Here is a 22,096-nt window from a genome sequence, read left to right as displayed (position 1 = left end):
CTCCTCCCTGTGGCTTCCTCTCACATATTTATACATGGCCCTCATCATATCTCCTCTCAGCCTTCTCTTCTTCAGGCTAAACATGCCCAGCTCCTTAAGCCGCTCCTCATAGGGCTTGTTCTCCAGACCCCCGATCTGCTCCCTCCTCCCTGTGGCTTCCTCTCACATATTTATACATGGCTCTCATCATATCTCCTCTCAGCCTTCTCTTCCTCAGGCTAAACATGCCCAGTAGCTCCTTAAGCCACTCCTCATAGGGCTTGTTCTCCAGACCTTTGATCATTTTAGTCAAATGATCCCTCCTCTGGATCCTCCTCTGGACACATTCCTGCTTGTCAATCTCTCTCACATGGGATTCTTTTTTTTTCACGTCAGGATTGACTTGAGAATCTGCAAGTTGCTTCTGGTGTGAGAGAACTGACCATATGAAAGGACGTTGCCCGGACGTTTTGATGTTTGACCATCCTTGTGGGAGGCTTCTCTCATGTCCCCGCATGGGGAGCTGGTGCTGACAGAGGGAGCTCATCCACACTCTCCCAGGTTCAAATCTCCAACCTGTCTTGTCTTCAGTCCTGCCGGTACAAGGGTCTCCATTATCACATGGGATGAATCCAGCCAAGACCACTGTCATGTGTCATCCTAATCCATTTACTGTGTCTTCAAGAGGAGTGTAATCTTGTCTGGATTACTCTTCCATTGGTTTGCTCTCATCCATTTCATTAGCAATGGCGAGCACTGGCTTAGGATCAGGAAGTCTCCTTGTGTTGGGATGAGTGGAGCAGAGTTGGGTGTCATCTACATACTGAAGGCAACACACCTCAAAATGCCAGGCGGCCTCCTCCAGAAGTTCCGTATATACCTTAAATAGCAGGGTGGACAAGACAAGACAGAGTCCTGAGGGACCTCACAGGTCAACATCCAAGGGGTTGGACAACCAGATTGAAATGGATCTAGATAATCTGTTTAATCCAGAAACTCCTGGATTAAACATACTCTAGTACCTTGCCCAAAAATTGGACCCTGGCCAGTATGACCTATTATAGAGGGATTTAGGGGTGGGTTGTTCAAGATAGGCTTCACACCTGCAATTTGGAACTCTGTCTTTGAGGCATTGGCTCTTCCCTTCACCCACTATTTCCCCTTTGGCCTGCTTGATCAGCCAGGAAGGGCTAAGACACTACTTCTGGCAAGGAAACGAGTCCAATGTGGGCGAGGCAAAACTACGGTGAGGTGGATCTGGAATTGGTTAATGGACGAACCCAGAGGGTGATTCTCCCCAAGGCTTCCTCCTCTTCATCCTGGAAAGAAGTGACGAGTGGAGTGCCATCTGTAGGGTTCCATCCTGGGCCCGGTCCTGATCAGGATCTTCATTCATGACTCAGATGAAGGGTGCGAAGGCATGATCACCAAGTTTGCAGACGACACCAAATGGGGAGGGAGAGCCAAGACTCCAGGGGACAGGAGCAGGACTCAAAACGATCTTGACAGATTAGAGAGATGATGGGCCAAAATTAACAGAATGAAGTTCAACAGGGACAAATGCAAGATACTCCACTTAGGCAGGAAAAGCAAAATGCAAAGAGACAGAATGGGGGACGATGAGGCCTGGCTCGAGAGCAGTATGTGTGAAAAAGATCTTGGAGTCCTCGTGGGGAGGAAGGGGAATATGAGCCAGGAATGTGATGTGGCGGCAAAAAAAGCCAATGGGATTTTGGCCTGCATCAAGAGGAGCCTAGTGTCTAGATCCAGGGAAGTCATGCTTCCCATGCTCTATTCTGCCTTGGTTAGACCACTTTACCTGGAATATTTTGTCCAATTCTGGGCACCACAATTCAAGAGAGATGTTGACAAGCTGGAATGTGTCCAGAGGAGGGTGACTAAAATGATCAAGGGTCTGGAGAACAAGCCCTATGAGGAGCGGCTTAAGGAGCTGGGCATGTTTAGCCTGAAGAAGAGAAGGCTGAGAGGAGATATGATGAAGGCCATGTGTAAATATGTGAGAGGAAGCCACAGGGAGGAGGAGGAGGGAGCAAGCTTCCTTTCTGCTTCCTTGGAGACTAGGACACGAGGGAGCAATGGCTTCAAACTACAAGAGAGGAGATTCCATCTGAACATGAGGAAGAACTTCCTGACTGTGAGAGCCGTTCAGCAGTGGAACTCTCTGCCCTGGAGTGTGGTGGAGGCTCCTTCTTTGGAAGCTTTGAAACAGAGGCTGGGTGGCCATCTGTCAGGGGTGATTTGAATGCAGTATTCCTGCTTCTTGGCAGAATGGGGTTGGACTGGATGATGGCCCAGGAGGCCTCTTCCAACTCTAGGATGAACTTCCTGACTGGGAGAGCCGTTCAGCAGTGGAACTCTCTGCCCCGGAGGGAGTGTGGTGGAGGCTCCTTCTTTGGGGGCTTTTAAGCAGAGGCTGGATGGCCATCTGTCAGGGGTGATTTGAATGCAATATTCCTGCTTCTTGGCAGAATGGGGTTGGACTGGATGATGGCCCATGAGGTCTCTTCCAACTCTAGGATTCTACTGAAGTAGGCACAGGTTAGTATTACCACCTTAACCAGAAACCGTTCAGATGCAAAAGCCATAGGATGAAGATATCTGGCTGGATGGCAACGCCGAGAGCGACAGGGAGGGTGCAGGAGTGTGCACGCACACGGAACACTCTCCTCCAGCTTGACCCTCTCTTTCACTCTCTGTGAAGGTCAGAAGATGACAGAACAACCTGACAAATGTCTCAAGCTGAGTCCTTGGGCCTGATAATGGATGTTCCAGGCAATGTTGACACTTGGTGATCCACCAAAAGATCAGGTTAATGAGGCTGACGCTGGTGACAGCCATGATTTGTCCCTCTCTCCTCCTCCTCCTCCTTTCTCAGGCTTGGGAATGGCAGGGCAGTTGGTTGGCCTTCAGGCGGAAAGCGCTTTCTTGCCATAACGAAAAGCTCTAATTGGTGGATGAAGTTTATTTATTTACCGTGTCAGTGCAACCAGTCGATTATATTACATTTCTAACAGAACAAAGCAAACAAACAGAGAAAATACAAAAATTGTGAGTTTGGTAGTTGGTTAAATGTCCTTTGAGCAGTCTCTGGCCCCTTGGGGTGCCTCTGGTGTTGCCGCAAGAAGGTCCTCCCTTGCGCACCATGTGGAAGAAGGGCTCAGGGTGCATTGCAGCAGGTGGTCAGTGGTTTGCTCTTCTCTGCATTCGCATGTTGTGGACTCCACTTTGTGGCCCCATTTCTTGAAGTTGGCTCTGCATCACGTGGGGCCAGAGCGCAGTCTGTTCAGCGCCTTCCCAGTTGTGCCCAGGGGGGAGTCTCTCCTTTGGTATCAGCCATTGATTGAGGTGCTGGGTTTGGGCCTGCCACTTTTGGACTCTTGCTTGCTGGGGTGTTCCAGCGAGTGTCTCTGTAGATCTAAGAAAACTATGTCTAGATTTAAGTCGTTGACGTGCTGGCTGAGACCCAAACAAGGGATGAGCTGGAGATGTCTCTGCCTTGGTCCTTTCACTCTTGGCTCTTACTTCCCGGCGGATGTCAGGTGGTGCAATACCGGCTAAACGGTATAATTTCTCCAGTGGTGTTGGGCGCAGACACCCCGTGATAATGCGGCATGTCTCATTAAGAGCCACATCCTCTGTTTTAGCGTAGTGAGATGTGTTCCACACTGGGCATGCACACTCAGCAGCAGAGTAGCACAGCGTAAGTGGATGAAATGGGAAATTAAGACAAGATGGTGTGTGCTCTGACTGTTGGGCTGTCCTCTCCAGCCCTTCTCGGCCAAACCAAAGCGGTCCTGGGGAGTGTTGAAGGACGTGGAAGACGATGCAGGTCATGGAGATGTTGCGAAACGGCATTTCTGCCAGAGCTTGTGTTTTTCTCTCCTCTCTTTTCTTGGGAAGGGAAATGGTAGAAATCGTAGTGATCTGGAAACCATTCAGAGAGCAAATGGACTCTCACTTCATTTCAAACACCTTAAAAATAAAAGTGCAGCTGAAGGAACGGGAAGCTTTGCATTATCCGCAGATGGACAAAGTGCATTCCTCAGAAGCGCTCTTTGCAGCACTCAATGCGCGCGCCATTATTCCCTCCATCTGCCCTTTGAATGGCAAAACGAGAGGCGGGCGACGGGGTGAATCGCTTTCTGCAGTTCTTTCTCCAGAAAGGGTTTCTCAGAATCTTTCTCACATTAGCGGGAAATGGAAGTGGACTTCCAATCACACCTGCCTTAAACTGCAGGTTCGCAGCTTGGGTGTGATCCTGGATTCATCGCTGAGCCTGGAACCTCAGGTTTCGGCGGTGACCAGGGGAGCATTCGCACAGTTGAAACTTGTGCGCCAACTGCGCCCGTACCTTGGGAAGTCTGACTTGGCCACGGTAGTCCACGCTCTGGTTACATCCCGTCTAGACTACTGCAATGCTCTCTACGTGGGGTTGCCTTTGAAGATGGCTCGGAAGCTCCAGCTAGTCCAACGCTTGGCAGCCATGATACTAACAGGAGCGGAGCGCAGGGAGCACACAACTCCTCTGCTGCACCAGCTCCACTGGCTGCCGATCTGCTACCGGGCTCAATTCAAAGTGCTGGCGTTGGCCTATAAAGCCCTAAACGGTTCTGGCCCAACCTACCTATCCGAACGTATCTCTGCCTATCAGCCCGCCAGGACCCTAAGATCTTCTGGGGAGGCCCTGCTCTCTATCCCGCCTGCTTCACAAGCACGGCTGGCGGGGACGAGAGACAGGGCCTTTTCTGTGGTGGCCCCCCGGCTGTGGAACGCCCTTTCTATGGAGGTGAGATCAGCCTCCTCGTTGATGGTATTCCGAAGAAGATTAAAAACCTGGATGTTTGAACGGGCATTCGGTTAAACAGTGCAATGAATGTGATGATTACAGGAATGGAAATTTGGACGACGGATTGGATCACGACTCTAGTTATGAGATGCATTGTGTTGTCTATTGTTGTGTCAATATTGTATATTATGCTTTTATGGTTTTAAATTGTATATCGTTGATTGATTCTTATCCTTGTTGTAAACCGCGTTGAGTCGCCTGTTGGGCTGAGAAACAAGTAAAGTAAAGTAAAGTAAAGTAAAGTAAAGTAAAGTAAATAAATAAATAAATAATTTGAACCATCTAGGTTGTTAAGATCGTCTGGAGGGGCCCTGCTCTCAGTCCCGCCGGCCTCTCAGGCACGTCTGGTGAGGACGAGGGACAGGGCCTTCTTGGTGGTGGCCCCTCAACTCTGGAACTCTCTCCCACTGCAGATCAGAACTGCCCCCTCCATTCTGTCGTTCAGAAAACGGGTGAAAACCTGGCTATGGGGTTTGGCTTTCGACGAGTGAATCAATATTTCTGCGATCGGATAGATGACGATGAATGAGGGACAACGAATTCACTATGGCGATTGACCATTGTCATTATGTGATTGCATTTTGCTGTTTTAACGTTTTAATTGGATATGTTATATGATGTTTTTAACGATTGTTTTGTGATTTTATTGTTGGAAACCGGCCCGAGTCCCCCGAGAGAGGGGAGAAGAAGACCGGGATACAAAATTGCTAAATAAATAAATAAATGTTTGAGGCTGTATGGGAGCATTTGCACAGCTCAGGCTCGTGCGCCAGCTGCGCCCGTACCTCGGGAAGTCTGACTTGGCCACGGTAGTACACGCTCTGGTCACATCCTGCCTTGACTACTGCAACGCTCTCTACGTGGGGCTGCCCTTGAAGACGGCCCGGAAGCTCCAGCTAGTCCAGCGCGCGGCAGCCATGTTACTAACAGGAGCGGGACGCAGGGAGCATACAACGCCCTTGTTGTTCCAGCTCCACTGGCTACCGATCTGCTACCGGGCCCAATTCAAGGTGCTGGTGCTGGCCTACAAAGCCCTAAACGGTTCCGGCCCAAAATACCTGTCTGACCGCATCTCGGCCTACGAGCCCACGAGGACTTTGAGATCGTCTGGGGAGGCCCTTCTCTCGATCCCGCCTGCCTCACAGGCACGCCTGGCGGGGACGAGAGAGAGGGCCTTTTCGGTGGTGGCTCCTCGGCTGTGGAACACCCTCCCTGTAGACATCAGACAGGCACCCTCCCTCCCTTATGACATTCCGCAAGAGACTAAAGACGTGGTTGTTTGAGAAGGCGTTTGACTAAGTGCTACAACAATTGGCAATGATGCTTGGAACGGAATATGGATAACGAGATTGGATTGTGATTCGATGATGAGACGTCGCAAATGATTTAGTGCAATTGTATTATTGATAGTGATGTTGTTATTGTTGTTTGTGATATTGCCTTTATTGTAAATTGTTTTTATATGTTGTACACCGCCGTGAGTCGCCCTAGGGCTGAGAACGGCGGTCTACAAGTGCAGTAAATAAATAAATATTTATTTATTTATTTATTTATTTTTATTTATTTTTATTTATGCGCTTGTATACCGCTAATATCTCAGCCTAAGTCGGCGACTCATTGCGGTTTACAACAACTAAAAAGTTAAAACCAATTAAAAACAGTATTCAATTTAAAACATGAAACACATATACAATACAAATTATTGGGCCACCAATAATAATCCCATGCATCTCGTAACTAAAATCACAATCCAAAATTCGTCGTCCATGATTACCAGCCTTTAGTCATCAAAATTCGTTGCAACGGATTAACCGAATGCTTGTTTAAACATCCATGTCTTCAGTCTCTTCCGAAACACCATCAGCGAGGAGGCTGATCTTACCTCTATGGGGAGGGTGTTCCAAAGCCGAGGGGCCACCACAGAGAAGGCCCTGTCTCTCGTTCCCGCCAGCCGCACTTGTGAAGCCGGCGGGATAGAGAGCATGGACTCTCCAGAAGAACTTAGGGTCCTGGTGGGCTGATAGGCTGAGATACGTTCGGATAGATAAGTTGGGCCAGAACCGTTTAATAAATAATATGGCGCCTGGGAAGTGCCAGGGGTGGAAAATGAGCCCCAGATCTGCTGGGCAAACGCTACCCCTGGACCAATTTTGGTTGACAATAAAGGAAGTTGGAGTCTAGAACCTTTGGAGAACAATCAAGGTAGTGAGAACTAGAGAGTCGAAGACACGGCGTGTCCCACCCCAAATATGGCCAGGGGAAGATATGTTTAAAATCGGAGTGGTGGGAAGGAAGGAGATCCCCGAAGGTGGAAAGGGCCAAAGGAGAAGCCCGATGGTGCCGCAACTGCGCGTGCTACATTTGGGGGAGCCTGATCTCGAGCGAGGGGCCGGCCTCACAGACCGCCGATAGACAGACACATGAGGAAAAGAGGCCCGGAATCTCCATGGCAATCGCTCCGATGGGGATCTTGTTGCCAAGGGAAACCATCTCTGAAAGACCAGCCAGTTGAGGACCAGGTGTAGCTTTTTCAATGGATTCCTGGTTTCGTGGAGAAGTCAAAAACAGGGCCCGGGGTCTGAAAACCCTTCTGAAGCTAAAGAGCACTTCCATCTCTTTCAACTTTGGATCCTGTCCCCAGAGTAGGAGGCACTTCACTTTCGCCTGGGTTTCCTATACGGAAATTAGATCCAAAGTACGACGAGAATTTTATTACGGTCCCTAGACCCATCAGTACAGCCAACAGTCATGATCAATTTTCTCCTCTCAGGAGAAGTCCGTCGTACAAAATGCATCTACATGTTTACCTCTCCGAACGTATTCTCCCCTACGAACCATCAAGATTATTAAGATCGTCTGGAGAGGCCCTGCTCTCGGTCCCACCGGCCTCGCAAGCGCGTCTGGTGGGGACGAGGGACAGGGCCTTCTCGGTGGTGGCCCCTCAACTCTGGAACTCTCTCCCACTGGAGATCAGAACCGCCCCTTCTATCCTGGCATTTAGGAAACAGGTGAAGACTTGGTTATGGAGACAGGTATTCGACGAGTGAGCCAACACCCTGAGATATGGATGGAGGAGGATGAGCAACGATTTTAGTGTGACGACTGACCATTGTAGTTATTGATTGTAATGGCTGTTTTAATGTTTTATTGTAATATGAATCATGATGTTTTATTGACTGTATGTGATATTATGGTTGGAAACCGGTCCGAGTCCCTCAAGAGAGGGGAGAAGGCCGGGATACAAAACTTTTAAATAAATAAATAAATAATAAATATTGTCGAAGGCTTTCATGGCTGGAAGCACTGGGTTGTAGGTTTTAGAGGCATTTCCTCCTGACGTTTCGCCTGCATCTATAGCAAGCATCCTCAGAAGTAACAAACAAGGACTTGTGCCTAGATCTAGGGAAGCCATGCTCCCCATGCTCTATTCCGCTTTGGTTAGACCACTTTACCTGGAATATTGTGTCCAATTCTGGGCACCACAATTCAAGAGAGATATTGACTCTAAGCTGGAATGTGTCCAGAGGAGGGAGACTCAAATGATCCAGGGTCTGGAGAACAAGCCCTATGAGGAGCGGCTTAAGGAGCTGGGCATGTTTAGCCTGAAGAAGAGAAGGCTGAGAGGAGATATGATGAGGGCCATGGATCAATATGTGAGAGGAAGCCACAGGGAGGAGGGAGCAGATCAAGGGTCTGGAGAACAAGCACTATGAGGAGCGGCTTAAGGAGCTGGGCATGTTTAGCCTGAAGAAGAGAAGGCTGAGAGGAGATATGATGAGGGCCATGGATCAATATGTGAGAGGAAGCCACAGGGAGGAGGAGGGAGCGAGCTTCCTTTCTGCTTCCTTGCAGACTAGGATGCAATGGAGCAATGGCTTCAAACTACAAGAGAGGAGATTCCACCTGAACATAAGGAAGAACTTCCTGACTGTGAGATCCGTTCAGCAGTGGAACTCTCTGCCCCGGAGTGTGGTGGAGGCTCCTTCTTTGGAAGCTTTTAAACAGAGGCTGGATGGCCATCTGTCAGGGGTGATTTGAATACAATATTCCTGCTTCTTGGCAGAATGGGGTTGGACTGGATGATGGCCCAGGAGGTCTCTTCCAACTCTTTGATTCTATGATCTAATCACCTCTCAACAAAAGATTGCTCCAGGCACTGCCAGGCAATCAAATGCTAATCAAGGTGGTCAGTTGAAACATTCACACCTAGCTCCACAGACAAGAGTTCTTTGTCCCACCCTGGTCATTATTCCACAGATATATAAACCTTTTTTACCTAGTTCCAACAGACCTCACTAGCTCTGAGGAGGCTTGCCATAGATGGAGGCAAAATGTTAGGAGAGAATGCCTCTAGAACATGGCCATATAGCCCGAAAAAACACACAACAACCCTGCATCTACATGGTTACAGGTAATATCCCTTTCGGAGGTTATTTACTTTTTCAGCCTTGTTGCCACTTTAAGGAATTTTGCCACTATGAAAGTCATCCTGTGGCACTTGTCTTCTCAAAGATATCTCACAATCCTCATCATATGGGAGATGGCTGGTCATGCGGGATAGGATTGGATATAAAAGTCGGCTACATTGCACTGCGTAGCAGCAGCACTGCAATAAAACGTGTTCTATTGTTTCTATTTCATTTCCCTCACAGGGGCGTAGTCTTTGGGAGTATACAAAGATTGGATCCAAACTACATAAAACCCAAGATACCCAAATGACCTGCTCCAAACAGATTTTGACTACCAAAATAACTATTGCTCAAGTGAGATAGTGCTCACCGCTACACAGCCTATTTCTCTACCTAAGCGAGCCTATTGTTTTGTTGGTTAAGACCACCAGTCTATCCTCCAGGAAAGGAAGCCCAACTGCTCACTGGAGGGAAGGATATGAGAGGCAAAGATGAAATCCTTTGGCCACGTAATGAGAAGACAGGAAGGCTTGGAGAAGAGGATGCTGGGGAAAATGGAAGGAAAAAGGAAGAGAGGCCAACCAAGGGCAGGATAGATGGTATTCTTGAAGTGACTGGCTTGACTTTGAAGGAGCTGGGGGTGGCCACGGCCGACAGGGAGCTCTGACCTGGGCTGGTCCAGGAGATCACCAAGAGTCGGAAGTCACTGAACGTCCTTTGGCCACATTATGAGAAGACAGGAATGCTTGCAGAAGAGAATGATGCTGGGGAAAAGGGTAGGAAAAAGGAAGAGGGGCCGACCAAGGACAGGGTGCATGGATGGTATCCTTGAAGAGAATGGCTTGACTCTGAAGGAGCTGGGGGTGGCCATGGCCGACAGGGAGCTCTGGACTGGGCTGGTCCAGGAGATCACCAAGAGTCGGTAGCCACTGAACGTCCTTTGGCCACATCATGAGAAGACTGGAGACCTTGGAGAAGTGAATGATGCAGGGGAAAATGGAAGGAAAAAGGAAGAGGGGCCGACCAAGCACAAGATGGATGGAAGGTATCATTGAAGGGACTGGCTTGACTTTAAAGGAGCTGGGGGTGGCCACGGCCGACAAGGAGCTCTGGCCTGGGATGGTCCAGGAGATCACCAAGAGTCAGAAGGGACTAAATGTCCTTTGGCCACGTAATGAGAAGACAGGAAGGCTTGGAGAAGAGAAGGATGCTGGGGAAAAGGAAAGGTGGATGGATGTTATCCTTGAAGAGACTGGCTTGGCCTTGAAGGAGCTGGGGTGGCCATGGCCAACAGGGAGCTCTGGCCTGGGCTAGTCCAGGAGGTCACCAAGAGTCGGAAGCAAATGAATGTCCTTTGGCCACATAATGAGGACAGGAAAGCCTGGAGAAGAGAAGGATGCTGAGAAAAATGGAAAGAGGAAGAGGGGCCGACCAAGGACAAGACGGATGGATGTTATCCTTGAAGGGACTGGCTTGACCTTGAAGGGACTGGCTTGACCTTGAAGGAGCTGAGGTGGCCACGGCTGACAGGGAGCTCTAGCCTGGGATGGTCCAGGAGATTACCAAGAGTTAGAAGCCACTGAATGTCCTTTGGCCACATCATGAGAAGACAGGAAGGCTTGGAGAAGAGAATGATGCAGAGGAAAATGGAAAGCAAAGGGAAGAGAGGCAGACCAAGGGCACGGTGGATGGATAGTATTCTTGGAGGGACTGGCTTTACTTTGAAGGAGCTGGGGCTGGCCACGGCTGACAGGGAGCTCTGGCCTGGGATGGTCCAGGAGGTCACCAAGAGTCGGATGCAACTAAATGTCCTTTGGCCACATCATGAGAAGATAGGAAAGCTTGGAGAAGAGAAGGATGCTGGGGAAAATGGAAAGAAAGAGGGACCGACCAAGGACAAGACGGATGGATGGTATCCTTGAAGGGGCTGGCTTGGCCTTGAAGGAGCTGGGATGGCCACGGCCAACTGGGAGATCTGGCCTGGGCTGGTCCAGGAGGTCACGACTGAATGAATAAAGAGTGGCTAGGTGTGGACATGTTTGTGCTAAACAGGCGAGGACCAACCTCCTTTCTGGAAATGTGAGTATGCAAACCCTCCTGCAAGGGTTGTTGTAGGCTTTTTCGAGCTACATGGCCATGGTCTAGAGGCATTCTCTCCTGACGTTTCACCTGCATCTATGGCAAGCATCCTCAAAGGTAGTGAGGCCTCTTGTAGCCTCCTCCAAGAAGGCCCCAAGAGCCCGGAGGAAGGTCCGGAGGAGAGTCTCCCAAGCTCAGAACGGGCTGGGAGCAGCTGCTCACTTGGGCGACCCGGCTGCCATCTTTGCGTGGCTGGCTAGCAAGCGCGCATGCATGCATGCAACATCATGCCTTTGTGACAGGATCGCTCCCTCGCTCCCGGCGGAGTGAATAGGCCCCCGTTGCAGGCGCTTGCTCGCTCGCTCGGTATAGAAACCTGAGCGTACAAAGCCTCTCCTGGCTGGCTTGCCGCTCTCGCCTGACACGAGAGAGATCCTTAATTGATTCCTGGTTTCCCTCCAGAGTGTAGTGGTCAAGGCTGCTTTTTATTTTAGTCTGTTTTGTTTGCCAGGCTGCCCTCCCTCCCCCTCCCTCCATTTTCCTTTCTTGCTGCGAAGCTGCTGCTAAAAAGCAGGAAGGACACCTTTTCGGAGGCTCCAAAGAAGCCAGTCTTTTCCCTCTCTCCCAACGGAAAGGGATAGTAAGAGCCCCTTTCACTCGGCGGAGTTCCTCTTTGGATTTGGACCTTCCTGGACGAAGGTGGAGCTCTCCTCGCACTTGGGGAGAGAGAAGACCACCGGAAAGCAGATTTTGGGAACGGGAAAAAAAAAAAAAGATGAGAAGTAAGCAGAACGGAATGTGCAAGAACCATTCACATTTATTAGTTCAAATATCTAACACTTGGCTAAACATGCGTTCAACACTTATTGGTCACATTTCCACAGGTAGTCAAGTCACAGAGCGGAGCTTGGAGAGGTCCACGGGGGTGGAGACGTCCAGCCTGACGCACGGATAGGATGACCTTCTTCGGCCAGGCGAAGTTCGTGGGGCGGGCGCCTCTGCCATGCGGTCTTGCCCCACATGCTCCAGCTCCAAGCAGGTTAAAAAAAACATAACAGCTACACATTCACTATTTGTTATGTTGTGGTGACATCCTGTGTCCCTGATTTATGACAAGGGATTGTGTGAAAATCGAAGGTTTGGACGCCTCCTTCTCAACTACTTCACCCCACTTCCAAGAGGCAGGGGGCAGTGGTCAGTTAAACAGAGCTGGGCAAGATATGGGGGGAGGTAGCAGTTGCGCACTGGGTTTCTTCCAGCGCATGGATGTGTCTCAGTCAGGACCTGTGTGGGGGAAATGTGGCCCTCCAGATGTTCTGTGTTTGCAACTTCTATCGGCCAGGCTTGTGTGGTTGTGCACATGTTCAGCCAGGCAAAGGGTGAAGAGAAGGCCAACATTTGGTGCACTTCAGAGCTCCTTTATGAGGGATCATGGTATTGCAGCACAACAATGCTTCCCTAAACAATGTTCCCCTCAATTAGGAAATCCTGTGGCCACTCCAGATGGTGGGCTGCAACTTTCTGCAGCTCTAATCACAATGTGAGAGCTGTTCAGCAGTGGAACTCTCTGCCCTTGGAGTGTGGTGGAGGCATTTAAGCAGAGGTGGGATGGCCCTCTCTTGGGGGCGCATTGTCACGCTTCCTGGCAGAATGGGGTGGGACTGGATGGCCCAAGAGGCCTCTTCCAACTCTATGGTTCTATAACCTTTTTTATCCCACTCGATCTCTAAAGGGGACTCTAACCAGTATGTACAATGGTGAAGAGTACTGGGAGGTACTGGTAAATTCCCATCACTGAAGTGGGGCAGTAAAGAGAAGGCTGAACTACTCCACATCAATTGAGAAGGGAACTTGAATCCAGACTGTAAATCAAGGGGATTGTCAGGAGTCACCTAATTCACCTAAACGAGTTCTCATCTGTATTGTCGAAGGCTTTCATGGCCGGAATCACTAGGTTCTTGTGGGTTTTTTCGGGCTATAGAGCCATGTTCTAGAGGCATTTCTCCTGACGTTTCGCCTGCATCTATGGCAAGCATCCTCAGAGGTATGAGGTTACCTCATACCTCTGAGGATGCTTGCCATAGATGCAGGCGAAACGTCAGGAGAAATGCCTCTAGAACATGGCTCTATAGCCCGAAAAAACCCACAAGAACCTAGAGTTCTCATCTCTCGGTCCAGGCGAAGTGCGCCCAGCGTGTGCTGAAGGAACTTTCTGATGTGCTCTCGGGCGACTGGACAAGAGTAAAGATTAGCCTCCTCTTCCAAAAGGGAAAAACGGAGGAGCCGGGGAAGCACAGACCAGTCAGCCCGACCTCGATACCTGGAGAACTATGAGAACAGGTCTGTTTGTTTACCCAGCCCACCTTCACCATTCCCTCAATTCCAGTGCTGCTAAAATAATCTCCCAGTTACAACAGCACAGCTTGGGTTTGTCAAGAAGGGATTCTGCCGAATCTCCGGTCTTTTCGTGGTCATGCTGTGGTTCTAAGATGCAATGGCATCCTGCCCTGAGTTTGCACATCTACAGACACAAGCGGTTTCAGAGCGCTTGCGCACACAAACCCATCCCTGGACCGTCTGCAACAGTTTGGATGATTTGCACCCACTGCGATTCTGACAGGCCACGCTTTGCCCACGCTGAGATCTGCCAAGAACCAACGTTGCTAGCTCTCTCGTGCCACGGCACAATGGGCATGTGCACATGGGCTCAAAGAACGAGAGTGCGAGTCTCCCAAAACTGGGACAGCCACGTACACTCCCAGCAGAGAAATGTCCCACGCTTTCTGTTTCCGAGGAAACATTTGGGGACGGGGGGGGGGGGGGGGGGTCAGGACAATGCAATAAGAAAAGCTTTTGTTTTGTTATTTTCACACAATCCCTTTGAGATGATAAACAGGATGTCACACAAGAGGTAGTTTTGTTATGGAAATAGAGTCAACAACGTTATCAACAACTAGTACAAGACGATTTCATACAAAGGAAAGAAAGAAAGAAAAATGTCTCAATCACGAAGGCGGCTCCGTTGAGGTCGGCGGGTGCCCAGATGGGGTGGCTCTTTCGTCCAGCACGAGGGTCAAGGGGGGGGGGGAGTTTCTCACCCACTGGGGTGTCGTTGTGGCCCTCTTGGGTACCCACACAACAGGCTTCAAAGGACAAGGGAAGGTGATGAGTAGGCCAAGGAGGAAGCATCCTCACCTGGATGACAGCAGCAACCATGGGCGTTTCTCTGGATTCGATTTAAATACATATCCCTGAGCGTCCGTGGTCAGCCTGGGGGGCGTGCACGGGGAACCCAGGAAACGCCAAAGGTCTACACTGCTGCCACTCATCCCTGGACCACCACCTTGGACTGACTGACCTCCTGCTACACCTGAATACAAGAGTCAAAGGACCCCAACCACGTTTGCTTTATGCTCCACCCAGAGTCCTTGCCCACTTCCCACCTCCCCACACACCCACCCACCCACCCACCCGGGCAGTCCTGATTGCCACATCAAAGCCTGAGAAAGAGAAGCGGTGCCACCACCTTGGTCTCTGCCAACTGTGCAACCCCCTTCACTCCTGGTTCGGTTGGCTCAAGATGAGGTAGAATGGTGGTGGCACCGGGGGGGGGGGGGGGGTGTGAGACAAGAGGTGCTAATGGATTCCCCCCCCCCCCACCCACCCCCAAAATCCTTTTTTTTTTGGTTGTGTTTTCATTAGAAATATTTTAAAAAAAAGAAATTCAAGTTTATAAACAACAGAACAGAACAAACAAAAAAATGATTTGAAGGACGGAACGGAATGGCAAAGGGAGGGAATCTGATCCTACGATTTGACTTTGGAAAGTTAGGAAAGTTAAGAAAGAGGAATCTTTCTAGTCTTAGCAGCTTCTCTGTGCGAGCGTGGTTGTGTGGCAATTGCCTGGTGTCTTCCTTGCTTCTACTCGGATGGACAGATGGGTGTTGTGTGTGCGTGTGTGCCCGTGTGATGATGGGATACAGCAGGGGTCCTCGAACTACGGCCCGGGGGCCACATGGGGCCCACCGAGGGCATTCATCCGGCCCGCTGAGGAGGAGGCCTCCCTCTCAGAGGTTACTCAGAGCGCCTTTCATTCTTTTTGTCTCACGCTGCGTGCCAAGTTTGGTTGAAATCCGTTGTTGGGACAGTTCAGAATGATATTTGATTGCAGGAGCGACTGCAACTCCTGAGTATATTCCTCCCCAACCTCTCCAGCATTTTCTGTTGGCGCTGAAAAATGGAGTGCATCCACACTGCAGAATTAATGCAGTTTGACACCAGTTACAAAAGTCTGAGGACCCCTGGGAGAGAGGGCGATAGAGATCTCTTCCAAAGTGAGGAATGGGTATTTGCATAGAATCAGGCTCTGGACAAAAATGATGCTTTGTTGGGAACCTGGCTGCATCCCATTGGGTGGTTGAAAGTAACTCAGGAGTAGCGAGAGGAGCCAAAAGCCACGAATGCCACCCCTCTTCTCCCCACCCACTTCCACCCCACCGGCCCCAGAACAAGCCTGAAGTATGCCATGATCCTGCAAAACATTTGCAAAGCGCCTGCTGAGCACAGAACGGTACAAAAGCAAATCCTTGCAGAGTGTCCTTCAAACCAAATTCACAAATCCATCTAGCGAGCGACCTACGGTCTCTACACCTCTAGCTACATTCCTATTTTCTTCACATAATAATACCTGAGTCCGCAACACATTACATTCACGTTACCCTGTTTCAAAACAAAAACAAAAACCCCAAGCCGTGAGCGGACTTGGTTTCGGGAGGCATAAATGGCAGCCCGACGAGTCACCTCCTGGCTTCCTACTTTGCCTCTTGGCTTATGCCCGGATTCGGCTCCCAAAACAGAGGCTGTGGGTGAAGGGAGGGGGCTGTCGACACAGAAAAATGGACCACCAGCCGCAAAGGCCGAAGAGCGGCAACGCAATGCACCTCTCCTGCTAAAGTCAAGTCACTTTGGAAAGGTTTGCTGTGCCTGCGAGAAAACGGAACGCTTCCCACAGCCGTGGATCGATCCGTTTCAAAACTGACCCTTGTTAGCCACAAAGGGGGTGGGGGTGGGGGTTGGGGGGTCAGCTCCTCATTTTGTGCAATGTATTCCCCTCCCTAGCACACCCGGAAGGGAACGCAATCTCATTGGAGGTATTGTGGACCGCTTTCCCAAAGTCATCACAACGATAATAATAATAATAAAAAAAATAATCAATACAACACCAAACGTTTGGGCAGGCAGCACTTCTCTAGTTTCAAAACACAAGACGGACAGAGAGACAGACAGAAGAGCAGGCGGATGGAGGAGGAGAAGTCCCCCTCTCCCGCTGCCCTTTGAGGTATATATATCTATATGTCGTGTCCAAAGCTGGAGGAGGACATCTTGGACCAACGGAAAAGAACTGGAACACCAGTTTTGGGGGAAAGGGGGGGGGGAGTCACATCGCCACCAATGGCTGGCCAGCTCCAGCTGTGTGTGGCTATTACCCGTTTCACTTTGCTGGAATCAGCAGCAGCAGCAGCAGCAACACTGTTTGGGGAGGAGTGGGTGGGTGGGTGTGAGGAGGGGGGAGGAGGAGGAGGGGAGCAAAGCAAGACCGGAAGAGAAGGGCGCAAGGGGGGCTCCTCGGCATGAGTTGGGGAGGGGGTTGCCACAGCGTCTGCGGCATCTACAGAGTGGGGCAGGGGTGGGCGCTTGGGTCGACCACATCCACTGGCGCTTCCGAGATGGGTGGATCCATCGACCAGCTGGGCATCTCTCCCTGAAAGGTGCCAAGTGTCCAGATGCAAAATGGGGGAAGAGGTGGTAGTGGGAAGAGGCAATGGTGGCAGCAATGGGTGTGCTCTTGGGGTGTCACCGTGGTGGGGACAGCACCGGGCATCACCTCTGTGGGGTGGACATCACCTGCTAGATCTTCCTCTCTGGCCTTCAGACCCTGCCTGGCTCAGTTCCCCTTCCCCAGGAAAGAGGTCGGGGGGGGGGGGGGGATGGAAAGGTCGAATGCCCTAGAGAGTGTTGGAGAGGAGGGGGTGCCCATTCCCCTTCTCGCCTTGCCCCATTCCCTTCCTTGCAGTCTTCTTGTAAAATGAAGCTAGGAGGAGCCACACTGCAAACGGAAGGAAAACTGGCCGCTCCAAAGTACAGTGGAGTCTCGCTTATCCGACATAAATGGGCCAAAAATGTTGGATAACGGGGAGTCTCCTACTGTTACCCGTCCGATGCAGTGTTAGACATCGAGAATACTCACAACAAGGACTCAAAGGGTTAAGTCAAAACAACGACTCAGGGCTAGAGTGGCCCAGCAGGAAGTGCCCGGATGTGGACGAGGAGTGTGGAAACCACCGAGGGAAGGCGGGAGGACGCTTCCGCTTTCGGTCCTGCCTCTTTCCCGCCTTTCCTCTCTCCTCTTCCTCCTTGCCTTGACTTTTTCACTCACTGGGAATGGAGGGAGAGTTGTGGAAATGCACTCCTTTAATTGAAAGGGAAATGCTGGAGGAAAAGCGGGGCGTCGGATAAGACAGGACGTCGGATAAGCGAAGGCCGGATAAGCGAGACTCTACTATACCGTGGTTAATGTGAGTGCCCGTGCGGATGTGGAATAGGGAGGGGAGATGGGGGGAGGTCTTCCTGAGAATTGGGGGGGGGGGGGCGGAGGGCTCTCAATTTGAGAGGAGTCAGCTGCCACACCGTGCCTCACCTGCCCGCACCCCTGGGTCGCTTAGCATCTCTCTAGAGTAGAGAGAAATGAGCCTGGCTGATTCCCTGAGACGGAGGAGCTTTCTTTGGAAAACTGCAAAGAGCGCCTTTCTCTGCTTGAGGTAGTTTGAGTCGTCAGCCCCAACCCACCCACCGCCCCTCCCTTCTGCCCCTCCCTACCCCCCCCCCCCCCGTACAAAAGGCCTATCACCCTAAGAACACTGTCACAAATACCTTCACATTTCTGTAAACTGCGAGAGAGGGAGGCTGCACTCGTACAGAGTGCCATGCAGAAGGGCAAGGGGGGAGGAGGAGGAAGAGGAGGAGGGTTGCAGATCATACATTCAGCTCTGTCGTGAAATAAATATTATAGGAAACGAGTTAAAAAAAATACAAAAAACGAGGATTCCTGCTACGACGACGGCAAGGCTACCCATTGCCCTGCCAAAGCAGCCACTTCCGGTCTTCGGCCCGGGTTGCAGGGGTCCCCCTCCTCTCGGTCCCCCTCACTCCTTCGTCATGCCGCCCTTGCAGGAGTGCAGCACGGCCTTGAAGAGGAGGGGCAGCTGCTCCAGGGGAACGCTCACCATCTTCCCTGTGGAGAGAAACCCACACGCCAATCAGCCGCTGGCCCACAGCTCACCGTATCGGCCAGGCATGGGCCAACTGCGGCCTTCCCTCCAAGTGTTTTGGACTTCAACTCCCACCACTCCCAACAGCCTCAGCCCCCTTCCTTTTCCCCGAAGGCATGGACCACTGTGGCCAAGTCAGGCTTCTCGAGGTACGGTTGCAGCTTGCGCACACGTTTTAACAGTTTGAAGGCCTTGCCAAGCACTGCTGACACCTGAGCATCAAGCTCAGGTGTTGATTCCAGAAGGACCCCAGACTGTCGACCTGTGTCCTCAGAAGGAGTGTAACCCTAACTGCAACACACTCTATGCGGAGCTGCCTTTGAATACGGTTTGGAAACGTCAGCTAGTCCAACGGGAGGCAGCCAGATTACTAACTGGGGCAACATGTAGGGAACATACCACCCCCCTGTTATGCCAGCTCCACTGGCTGCTGGTCCATCTCTGAGCCCAATTCAAAGTGCTGGTTCTGACCTATAAAGCTCTATACGGTTCTGGCCCAGCTTACTTGTCCGAACGCACCCACCCCTCCGCCCCACCTCGTAACCTAAAATCACCTGGGGAGGCCCTGCTCTCGCTCCCGTCAATAGCACAGATGTGCCTGGCGGGGATGAGAGACAGGGCCTTCTAGGCGGTGGCTCCCCACTTATGGAACACACTCCCAATGGAGGTAAGATCAGTCCCCCTCCTTCCTGGCTTTTCAAAAGAAATTAAAGGCATGGTTTTGGGACCAGGCTTTTGGATAATAGATGTAAACAGCACTAATAATAATAATAATAATAATAATAATAATAATAATCTTTATTTATATCCCGCCACCATCTCCCTGAGGGGAACTCGGAGTGGCTAACACCACTGATAAGGCCCTGCTCTCGATACCGCCTGTAACTCAGGCACGGCTGGCGGGGAGGAGGGACAGGGCCTTCTCGGTGGTGGCCCCTCGGCTGTGGAACGCCCTTCCCACAGACATTAGATCGGCTCCCTCATTAATGGCATTTCAGAAGAAAGTGAAAACCTGGTTATTTGAACAGGCGTTTGAATAGGCAGTGCAATGAATTATAATGAATTATAGGAAATTGGAACTACGGATGACGAGCTTGGATTATGATTTTAGTTATGAGACGCTAATGAGTTGTTATTGATGTTTATTGATGTTAATTGTTTTTTATATGGTTTGTATGATGCTAGCATTGAATTGTTGCTGCTGTTTGTTGTTAACCGCTCTGAGTCGCCTAAGGGCTGAGAAGAGCGGTATACAAATAAAGTAAATAAGTAAATAATAAATAAATAACATGAGGCCAAGGCCAAAGATACAATATAGCAAAATAAAATACAAAATGCAAACAACAAAAAAGCAACAAAAATTACACCACAATAAAATACATACAGTAGCGGAGTAGAGTAAACAAAGCGAAATAACGTAATATAAAATCGAACACAATATTGGGGAAGGAAAGCCCACCAGCTGCTCTGGATTGCCCTTGATGGATCCCCATCCCACCCACAGAAGGAGAGACAGAGAAGCTGGCGTGGCATCTCTTGTCCCACACAAGCCGGAGGCCGGGACAGGTGAGCCGGAGCGCCCCCAGGTCCTCACCTGCAATGTAACGGATCTCGGGCAGGCACATCATCAGGTCCGGGAACCGGGTTGGCTGATGGGGATACTTGAACTCCATGAAATCCTGGCACACGTACCAATAGCGTTTGTTCAGCTGCTCCAGTTGGGAAGCGTTGGCCAGGCCGCGGATATCTGCGCGGAGAAGAGGCGGCCGCTTCAGCGGGAAGGAGGGAGGACGGGGCAGCCACCCCCCCCCCCCAAACGCCAACCCCGAGGGGCATCCATCGCCAACGGCAATACCAGTCTCAGCCCCAGGCCAGCTCTGCCATTTCGCTCCCAGAGAGGGAGGGGGGAATCTATCCCAGACCGTGCCTTGGGATTTACAGTTCCCAAGGCATGGGATAAGCATGCGGCGGAACTGACAGCACAACAACACAACCGTCGAGCTTAGTTCCTGGACTGGCATCTCCATTTTGGCTTCTCTGGATCTCCAAGAAAGAATACGAAGAAGGAGGCAAGCGATGGGTGGAAAGAAAAGGCCCAGAAATCCTGTACTGAAAGAGTCTGCCTTCCCTAATTCTTCTAATATTTGATATCTTTCGTATACTCAGGAACTGAAGATTTGTCTCTTTTGTAGTAAGTCTACACTTTTGTCTCTAGAGAAGTGGTCCCAATCTGTGGTTCATGGACCACCATTACTACACGGTTGCAATGAGAGCAACTGGTCTCGCAAAACCCTCTTATAGTGCCAAGGTTAATTAAATAGGGTTTTCTGTGGGCGACCAGATGGCAACTCCTGGGTGGCATATGTTCTGTATCAGAAACTAGAGCTGATGTGGTCTAACCAAGGCAGTTTTCTGGATCAGCACCGCCAAACCGAATTGAAAGTTGACCAAAACCAGATTCGTAACCCTTTTGGTTCTAATGTTGGGAGAGTGGTCCTGAACAAAGTGGTCCCCGGTCAATGTGGTCCCTGGGCAAAGTGGTCCTCGGACAAAAGTGGTCCCCGGACAAAGTGGTCTCCAGTGAAAACGGCCCCCTTGCAAAGTGGTCCAAGGTCAAAATGGTCCTTGGACAAAGTGGTCCCAGGTCAAAGTGGTGTCCAGTCAAAATGGTCCCCTTGCAAAGTGGTTCCTGGTCAAAGTGGTCCCTGGTCAAAGTGGTCCCTGGACAAAGTGGTCCCTGCTCAAAGTGGTCCCTAGTCAAGTGGTCCCTGCTCAAAATGGTCCCTAGTCAAGTGGTCCCTGGTCAAAGTGGCCCTTAGTCAAGTGGTCCCTGGTCATAGTGGTCCCTAGTCGAGCGGTCCCTGGTCAAAAAAAGGTTGAGAACCACTTCTCTGGAGAGGCAGAATGTTCTCTTTGCAGTCTTGTAGAGCTTCTGAGAAAGAGAAACCAACTCCAGGAGGGCTTTGCTGAGCTCAGACAGATCATCACTCCCAACAGAGCTCCTGGGGCTAAACTTGCGATCTCTAGTACCTGGTCCAAGGTCTTGAGGCCACAAGAGGAGCTTCTAGGGAGGGGAAAGAAAGCAGCCCCCAAATGCAGCCCCCACCGCCCTTTTGCCCTTTTGCCCAGTCCAGCCACTCTAGCTGAGCCACGCTTCCCGACTCCACGTGGGGCTCCCCTGGCACAAGGCGAACATGACTTGTGCTGGTGTCTTTCTGGGCACGGCATTGTTACACATGGCATAAGAAAAGAGAGTGGGCAGTGGCTGTTTGCGAGGAAGGGCTTTCTCCCGCCTCACTCGCCCCAGTCCTCCCTGACAGCCTTTTCTGGGCATTTCTTTCAGCAACAGCAGGATCTGAATCCAACCCTGCTGCTGCTGCTACTGCTGCCAGGGAAACAAGGGACGGCGTGGGTTTTTCTGACGTCCATTCCAG

General features: G+C 50.8%; 1 protein-coding gene across 3 annotated transcripts in view; it reads right to left on the bottom strand.

Moving 5' to 3' along the window:
- Positions 1–18,225: 18,225 nt before the first annotated feature.
- The window catches only part of NR6A1 (nuclear receptor subfamily 6 group A member 1), a 110,519-nt gene continuing 106,648 nt past the window's right edge, over positions 18,226–22,096 (bottom strand). For all 3 annotated transcript variants that reach the window (XM_067471729.1, XM_060757618.2, XM_060757620.2), the window contains 2 exons: positions 20,257–20,409; positions 18,226–18,625 (listed from right to left, as the gene is read on the bottom strand). In XM_067471729.1, coding sequence (XP_067327830.1) covers positions 18,537–18,625; positions 20,257–20,409 — 242 coding nt within the window. In that variant the 3' untranslated portion in view covers positions 18,226–18,536. The remainder of the gene's footprint in view (positions 18,626–20,256; positions 20,410–22,096) is intronic.

Source organism: Anolis sagrei, chromosome 11 (assembly GCF_037176765.1).
Source record: "Anolis sagrei isolate rAnoSag1 chromosome 11, rAnoSag1.mat, whole genome shotgun sequence".
NCBI lineage: Eukaryota > Metazoa > Chordata > Lepidosauria > Squamata > Dactyloidae > Anolis > Anolis sagrei.
This window is presented reverse-complemented; position numbering and strand designations above follow the sequence as displayed.